We start from the raw sequence: 8915 nt of genomic DNA, 5'->3' as shown, positions 1-8915 counted from the left end.
TGTGTGTGGTGTGTGTGTGTGGTGTGTGTGTGTGTGGTGTGTGGTGTGTGTGTGTGTGTGTGTGTGTGTGTGTGTGTCTACACTCACACATGTATGTGGATTCCAGAGATCAATGGCAGGTGTCCTCGGAAACAAGATCTCTCACTGAACCTGGAGCTCAGGGCTTGGGCAGTCTGGCTCCCTAGTAAGCTTAGGAATCCTCCTGTCTTTGCCTCCCCGGTGCTGGGAGTACAGGCCTGGCTTTGCACATGGGCGGTAGGCATCCAGACTCAGGTTACCATGCCTGCACAGTGAGCGCTCTACCCACTGAGCCACTCCCCAGCCCTGAGAGCTTCCTTCCTTGTTGACATAAAGGCTGTGTGTACCGAGAACATCCTGGTAGTAGGGTCGCCTGGGTAGATAGATGCAGACAAAGGGCAGGTCCTATTTGACATATTTGATAATTTGAATTAAATTATCTTTTCAAAAAAGAAAAAGAAAAAAAGGGGGGGTGTTCTGGATGACAATGGGCACAGCCTGTAGAGGACTTGGGGATATGTTGGTCTTCTCTGTCTGCAAAACCGAGCTGGTGTTTGGCGACTAGAAGACTCTGTCATTTCCGCATGCTATGCACGTATCTTCTCCTCCCAGTTTTTCCTGTGACCTCATCCTTTTCTTTTTTTGAACACGTTGTGATTTCCTTAAATAAAGAGTCTTGCTGCTGTCTCTGTCTTCTCATTTCCCGTGGAGCTGGGAGTTGCCCTTTGGGATCTGACTTATCTCTAGTTCCATCTCTTCTCCCGTGGCCCTGCTTATTTCTCACCACAGAAGCAGCTATTAATAACGATCTCCAAACGTGTGTGTCATGGAGTGATTTGAAATGACGTCCTTAAATATATTGGGGGGGGGGGCGCGGTTGCTGCGGTGAAATAGGCTCTTATTCTGTAGCCCAAATTGACTTGGAATTCACCATGTAGCCCAGGCTGCCCTCAAAGTCATGGAAATCCTTTTGCCTCAGCTTCCTCAGTGCTGAGATTAAAGGCAAGAGCCACGACACTCAGCTCTGCAGTATTTTTATGAATGAAATTAGGGAGAGGGAAATCAGACAAAATAAGAATTATATCAGGATTTGTCTAGGGGTTACTTGTGCCAGCATATATGTCTGTATTTATGTGTTCCTACATGCATCTATATATACTATGGATGAATGGTAGAACCATAATACCATGGGAATCTTACAGTGATTATTATTGGTAAATCCAAGTATAAACTTTGGAGGACAAGATGCCGTAATCAATAGTCACTGTTATGTTTCTTCAATTACTTCTTATAGTAACATAGCCTTTTAAAGTGTTCACCCTGGAGCTGGAGAGATGGCTGCTCTTCTGAAGGTCGTGAGTTCAAATCCCAGCAACCACATGATGGCTCACAACCATCCGTAATGAGATCTGATGCCCTCTTCTGGGGTGTCTGAAGATAGCTGCAGTGGACTTACATATAATAAATAAATAAATCTTTTTTTTAAAAAAAAAAAAGTGTTCACCCAAGGCTAGAGAGATGGCTTAGTGGGTTATGACAAGTACTGCTCTTTCAGGGTACCAAAGTTTGGTTCCCAGCACCCATCTAGGTCACTCACAACAGCCTGTTACTTCAGTTCCAGGGTATCTGACACTCTCTTCTGGCCTGCACAGACATCTGCGCACATGTCCGCATACACACCCCTAGTCTTTCACACACAAGTAATGAAATATATCTTAAACAAACAAAGGATAAAAAAGTAAAAATTCATTTCTATGATGTGCACCTGTGGTTGCAACTACTTGGGAGGCTGAAGTTGGAGGATCACATGAGTCCACAGACCCACCTGGGCAAAATAGTGAGATCCTTTCTCAAAAAAAAAAAAAAATCATTGAATGCATAAGTATGTCACATGAATGCTCATTGTTTATGGTTTCAAAACTGTCCATTAGGAGACAGCTTTTTTTGTTGTTGTTTTTTTTTTAGATTGGGTTTCTCTGGGTAGCCCTGGCTGTCTGGGAACATTCTCTGTAGACCAGGCTGGCCCCCCAACTCAGAGATACACCTGCCTCTGCCTCCTGAGTACTGGAACCAGAGGCATGCACCAACACTGCGCAGCTGACAGCCCAATGTCCTGGAGGCATTTTCTGCATTGAGGTTCCCTCCTCTCAGATGACTAGGTTATGTCACGTTTTAATAAGAACAGCTAGAATGAGCAGACATGTAGAAGTCAGAGAGCAACTGGCAGGAGTCAATTCTCTTTCCATCATGTGGGTCTTGGGGAATCAAAGAACAATAAATAAGAAAGCTAGTCCATGCAAATGGCCAAACTTTGTTAAGTGAGCAATTCGGGCCTCTTCTCCGCATTAGGCTGGCCAGAGTCGTGGGACACAGGTTTTTACTCTTTTTATTGAGTTTAAAGCTTCTAGCTACTCTAATAACCTAGTTAAAGAGTCTTCTACATTGTCTGCTTTCTCATGTGAGACCTTGTGTTGATATTTCTCTGCAGAGTGTGATGCCCAAGGTGCCAAATCCCTGGCTCCAGAGTCCCGTCGTAGGAATCCCTGTACAGAAAAACCGCTCACCGTATATCAGGGATCTACGGACTGCCCGGGAAAAAAGGATTGAGAGAGGACCCTTTGGAAATAACCCGGTTTTACCATCAAGCAAATTCTTCAAAGAAGATTGTCTTCCCACATCAAGTCTTCTTTCCTTTCGGGGAACCCAGGTCCTGTCTAGGCTGGATGGTTCTTCTACTCCTTGACACACACCCGCAGCGGCAGACAAGGCACATTCTGTCTCTTCCATTGATACTGAGCAATGTTCTCATTATGTTTACAAAAATAAACTACTTATCAATCAACTTTACTACTACTACTACTATTATTATTATTATAAACAGGGCTTATCTATGTAGGCCTGGCTGTCCCAGGACTTGCTCTGTAGACCAGGCTGGCCTCAAACTCAGAGATCCACCTGCCTCTGCCTCTGAGTGCTAGGATTAAAGGCACATGTCATCATGCCCACCTTATTATTATTATTTTTTGAAACTAGATCTTGCTGTGTAGCTTGGAATTTACTATATAGTCCAGGCTGAATACAAACTTGCAATCCTCCTGCCTCAGCCTTCAGAGTATGGCATTACAGATGTGTGCCACCATGCCCCCTGACTACTCTAGTTTCCTTTTCTTGTGAAGGGAGGGGAGGTTACTACATATTCAGTAAAGGGCCTCACACATTAGAGGCCAGTTCTACCACTAAATTCACTAAACTACAAGCCTAGGCCTCTCTCTCTCTCTCTCTCTCTCTCTCTCAAGATGGGGTCTTACTATGTAGCCCTGGCTGGTCTTGAATTCTCTCTGTAGACTTGGCTGGCCTCAATCTCATAGAGATCTGCCTGCCTCTGTCTCCCAAGTGCTAGTAAAGGTGTGCACCCCCATACCTGATCCTTTTTAACTTTTTTGAGGTTTTGAGAAAGTGTTTTCTCAGCCTCTGGGCTGGCACTGTTGACCTTGCTCTGTAATCCAGGCACATTTTTGTCTTGGCTTCCTTAATAGCTGGGATTACAGATCTGTGCCTCCAGGCCTGATTTTCTACTTGATTTCTTCCTGTGCACTGTTTACACAGGACTAAAGAATACTAATAATACTTCATGTATTTCTCTAGATCCCTAAAAGGATGGATTTACATCCTAAATACATGTCAGACCCATAAATCTTACTAGAATAGAAGTGTGAGACTCAGAATTTTTTTTACAAGATGTACAAATTGATCTCTGAGACACAAAGTAGAATCTTGTTTATTTAAGAAAGAGACATCCCAGGTGACGTGTGTGTGTGTATGTGTGTGTGTGTGTGTATGTCTTCATGCCCAGTTTGGTTTTTTGTTTTGTTTTTGTCTTTTTGGTTTTTTGAGACAGGGTTTCTCTGTGTACCCCCGGCTGTCCTGGAACTCACTATGTAGGCCAGACTGGCCTCAAACTCAGAAATCCACCTGCCTCTGCCTCCCAAGTGCTGGGATTAAAGGCTGCCCAGCTCATGTCCAGTTTTGTTCTATGGAAAGTTCATTAACTGCAGCCCACAGGGCAATACAAAGAGAATATTACAAAAATAAAAATAAATAAAAATTAAAAGCCAACACAGCTCATTCACGTTGCTGGTCATGAACAGGTTTAGATCCCTAGAACACAACTCTGAACCTTCCTAAGGCCACTTAACAGTTCTCACACTTTCAGTCTATGTAATGCTTTGAAGATTTAGGAATGGGGGCTGGAGAGAGTACTCAGAGGTTAAGAGCACTGGCTGCTCTCCCAGACGTACTGAGTTCAATTCCCAGCAACCACATGGTAGCTCACAACCATCTATAATGAGATCTAGTGGCCTTTTCTATAGTGCAGGCAACATGTAGGCAGAACACTCTATACATAATAAATCAAAAATAAAAAGATTTAAGCATGGAGGATCGGCTGAAATATGTATCCATATCAATCAGAAAATAGTTTTCTCTAAGTACACTTGATAACCAATGTAGCCATGGAAAAAGATAGACTCAGAATACAAAAGAGGTGTGAATATAACTCTCTTTCCTAAATACTGATTGCTACGTATACCCTAAAAAGCACTGAAACATTCAGCAATGCAACTAATGGCAAAATGGCTGGGCATGTTGGTGGAGTTCTGTGAGTTCAAGGCCAGCTAGGGCTGCATTTTGAGGCCCTGGCTCAGAAAGAAAGGTGGGGAGGAGAGGGATGAAGGGAGTGGGGAGGGAAGGAAGGAAGGAAGGAAGGAAGGAAGGAAGGAAGGAAGGAAGGAAGGAAGGAAGGAAAGAAGGAAGGGAGGCTGGTGCGACACAACCTGCTCCCCCAACACACATTTTCTCTTCTGGCAGCACTGTTACCATTAAAATATGAAAATATTTTTTTTTTTTTTTTTTTTGGTTTTTNGAGACAGGGTTTCTCTGTGTAGCCCTGGCTGTCCTGGAACTCACTCTGTAGACCAGGCTGGCCTCGAACTCAGAAATCCGCCTGCCTCNGCCTCCCAAGTGCTGGGATTAAAGGCGTGCGCCACCACGCCCGGCTCAAAATATGAAAATATTTTCCCCTGTGAACTCTTGACTATGAACCATGACAGGGAAGCGACTTGGGAACCACCAATTAGTTGCATACAAGAAAATCTTTCCTTTCTTTGATCCTTTGATGTAACCCAAAGACGGATTATTTACTGTTATTTTTCTAGGGCTGAGATCAAACTCCAGACCCTGAGCGTGCTAAGTAAAAGCCGACTAACAGTCCCAGTTCCGTGTCTTTACTATTTTGTGCAGTCTAGCTAAATGAAATGCTAACCCAAGATTAACCATCACTTACAGAATATCAAAGTTCTCTCCATATCTAACCTGAGGAATCCAGGCTCTGACTCCCAGAAAAGACTTGAGACAATGAAGGATTCTGTGTGTGTACTCTCTCAGCCCCTCTATCTTTGAATCAATCTGTCATTTAATAGTGAAAGGACTTTATTGTGTAGCCTTTGCGTTGCTGGCAAGGGCTTGAGATCGGAACTGAAGTCTCCAGTCAGTGAGGAAGCAAGGCCATACAGAGGGTCTCTTAGCCCATCAGCACCATGGGAAATGAAGCAGGAACAGAAGAAACAGCTCTTGTTCTCGAGGAGTTTACAAGGGGTTGTATAATGCAGACATACAAGAGTCTTTCAGGACAATATGCTCAATCTAGAGGGACTTGTGCAGCACGCAGCAGATGCACTAAAGGAGATCTGGGGAGGAGGGAGGGGGCGGGTCAGAGATCTCGAAAGCCTGGTAGCTTTTTATCAGATCCAATGCTGCGCAAATAAAGGGAAGAGAGAGGACCTTCCTGGTAAGAGGAGAGGTGGCAGAAAAGGCTAGTGGAGGAATGTGACTGGCAGAAGCCAAAGGCAGCCTCGCTCCCTTCTGGCTTCCAGAGTTGTTTGCTTGAGAGGAGCCAGTGTCCCTTTGCCTAACCCTGTGGTTTTGCTCATCTCTTCATACCAACAAAATGGAAAGATAAAATAGAACAGGATAACATGGCCATTGATAATGGTTTCGCTGGCTGATTTTCCTTTCTTCTAGAAGGTCTCCACTGTCTCCTTTCCATCCGCTCTCTCCCTCCTTTCTTCCATTTCATGAATTCACTGGCTGACTAGAAGCTCCAGTCTGTCCCAGCACGCAAACAGCCACAGCCACAAAACAACAAACGAACAAAAACAAAAAACCCAGCTGTTCTTTTCTTTAATCCGGGTCTAGAAAAGAATGTCCATTTTCAACCGAGACTTGTGTTTCTCTTAATTTACACATTCCATCTAAGGTAACACTTCTCAGGGAACCACGCTGAGAGAGAGGCTCTATGGGAAAGGGCTTGAGGCCAAGGAGGAACACGCGCTTGAGTGTGTTTTCTCGTTTCCACGGGCTCCTGTTACATCACTTCATCCTCCCATTATTTCCATATTGTTATTTTATTAGTGCGTGTGTGTGTGTGTGTGTGTGTGTGTGTGTGTGTGCGTGTGTGCGCGTGTGCGTGCGCGTGCGTGCGTGCGTGTGTGTGTGTGTGTGTGTGTGTGTGTGCGCGCGCACATATATTTAGGTAAGTCTCATGGCATGTGTGGCAGTCAGAAGACAACTTTTGGTCGTCAGTTCTCTCCTCCCAACCATAAAAGTTCCAGGGATCAAATTTAGGTCATCAGGCTTGGCAGCAAGCCCCTTTACTAACTGTGCTAGCTCACTGGCCCCACCTTTATTGCTCTTTTGGGTGTGGGGGATTTGAGACAGAATTTCTTTCTTTCTTTCTTTCTTTCTTTCTTTCTTTCTTTCTTTTTTTTTTTTTTTTTTTTATTTTTTTTTTTTTTTTTTTTTTTTTTTTTTTTTTTTTTTTTTTTTTTTTTTTTTTTTAAAGATTTATTTATTATATGTAAGTACACTATAGCTGTCTTCAGACACTCCAGAAGAGGGAGTCAGATCTCGTTACAGATGGCTGTGAGCCACCATGTGGTTGCTGGGATTTGAACTCCAGACCTTCGGAAGAGCAGTCGGGTGCTCTTACCCACTGAGCCATCTCGCCAGCCCGAGACAGAATTTCTCTGTGTAACACTGGCTGTCTTGGAACTTGCTCTGTGGGCCAGCCTGACACTGAACACAGAGACACTTGCCTGCCTTTACCTTCCAAGTATCAGCTTTCCGGGCCTGCACCACCACCAGCAGCAACCCCCCTCCATTGCTGCTGCTGCTTCTTTTTGTTTTTGTTTTTGTTTTTCGAGACAGAGTTTCTCCCTGTAGCCCTGGCTGTCCTGGATCTCACTCTGTAAACCAGGCTGGCCTCGAACTCAGAAATCTGCCTGCCTCTGACTTCCAAGTGCTGGGATTAAAGGCGTGTGCCACCATGCCCAGCTCCTTCCATTGCTTCTTAATGAGCTACATTATCATAGACATTTACATATATGGCATGCACTAGTAGTTACCCTGTTGTTGGAGTGGGTGTGGCCTTGTTGCAAGAAGTGTGTCACTGTGGGAGGCAGGCTTTGAGGTCTCCTATGCTCAAGCTCTGCCCAGTGTGGCACATGGTCCCCTTCTGCTGCTTTGAATCAAGATGTAGAACTCTCAGGTCCTTCTCTAGTCCCAGGTCTGCCCGCTTGCTGCCGTGCTCCCTACCATGATGATGATGAACTAAACCTCTGAAACTGTAAGTAAGCCCAAATTAAATGTCGTTTATAATAGCTGTGGCCATGATGTCTCTTCACAGCAATAGAACCTTAAGTAAGACACTGTGGATATGTCAGAGAGTAGAAGATAGGCCGGAGATGAAGCTAAGTCAGCAGAATGCTTGGCTAGTGTGCATGAAGCCCCGGGCTTGATCTCCAGCATTGCATAAACACGACTGGGTGGCGCTCACCTGTAATCCCAGCACTCAGTAGGCGAACAGAACGCAGGAAGATCAGAAGTTTAAGGTCCTCCTCAGCTACACAATGAGCTTGAGCCCAACCTCATCCTATAACACTAAGTTCTAGGCCAGCCTAGTCCACATAATATCCCTTCCCAAGAACAAAAAGTCTGTATTAACGGGTGGTGGGCATAGGTCAGTGGTAGAGCTCTTGCCTAGCATGTATGAAGCCCTAAGTTCAATTCCTAGAAACAAACACACAGACACACACCACTATATTTCATGAAAAAAAAAAATCAAGAGTTTTTGAGTGAATTTTTCCTGGAGCTGAATGTTGGCAATTAATTGAAAAATATTGAAAACACTGCCAAGTAGCACTAAGCCAAAAATCTCTTTGGCCAAGTTCAGTCCTCTGGCTGAGTTTGTGACCCCTAGCATAGCCTTTTCATAGGATGAGCCTCTGGACTACTGAATGCTTGGCTGAACCTTAGTTTCCTCAACCTGCTCTTACGTGCTGCCAGGAGCCAATCAAAGACGCATTCACCATAAAATTCAGGGAAATTGTCCCGGCAATTACATGAGTGTAGTGTTGGCAGATTTTGGCCCGGTCCCTGTGTATGATTAAGAAATGCACCCTCCCTTCCTGACCCAGGAAGGCCCTGTTCATTTCCTGTGTCAGCAGCTAGCTTTAGTTTGTACTGGATGGACTATCAACAGATCTGTGCTGTCTGCCCTTTCAAAATCATCCATCCTCCGAGGATCTCTGTGGGAGGCCAAGTTAGCCAAAGCTTCATTCCTCAGGGTTTAGACCCTTTTGTCCCCCTCCCCGCACGACCAGTGCCTAGCAGGTAAGTTTGTCTCCGAAAACTCAATGGTAGCATAGTCTACTCCTTCCTGGGCCTCGAGAGTGGATGGTTGCCGGTGGTGGTGGCTCACGCCTTTAATCCCAGCACTTGGGAGGCAGAGGCAGGCGGATTTCTGAGTTCGAGGCCAGCCTGGTCTACAGAGTGAGTTCCAG

At 44.9% G+C, this 8915-nt stretch overlaps 1 protein-coding gene across 1 annotated transcript in view; it reads left to right on the top strand.

Moving 5' to 3' along the window:
* Heatr4 (HEAT repeat containing 4) overlaps nt 1–2761 on the top strand; it is a 31364-nt gene extending 28603 nt beyond the window's left edge. Inside the window, exon 20 of the mRNA XM_029540544.1 lies at nt 2507–2761. Coding sequence (XP_029396404.1) covers nt 2507–2761 — 255 coding nt within the window. The remainder of the gene's footprint in view (nt 1–2506) is intronic.
* The last annotated feature ends 6154 nt before the right edge of the window (nt 2762–8915 follow it).

The sequence above is a fragment of the Mus pahari genome, chromosome 7 (genome assembly GCF_900095145.1).
Source record: "Mus pahari chromosome 7, PAHARI_EIJ_v1.1, whole genome shotgun sequence".
Taxonomy (NCBI): domain Eukaryota; kingdom Metazoa; phylum Chordata; class Mammalia; order Rodentia; family Muridae; genus Mus; species Mus pahari.
Note: the sequence above shows the minus strand (reverse complement) of the source record. Positions and strands in the feature narration are given on the sequence as shown.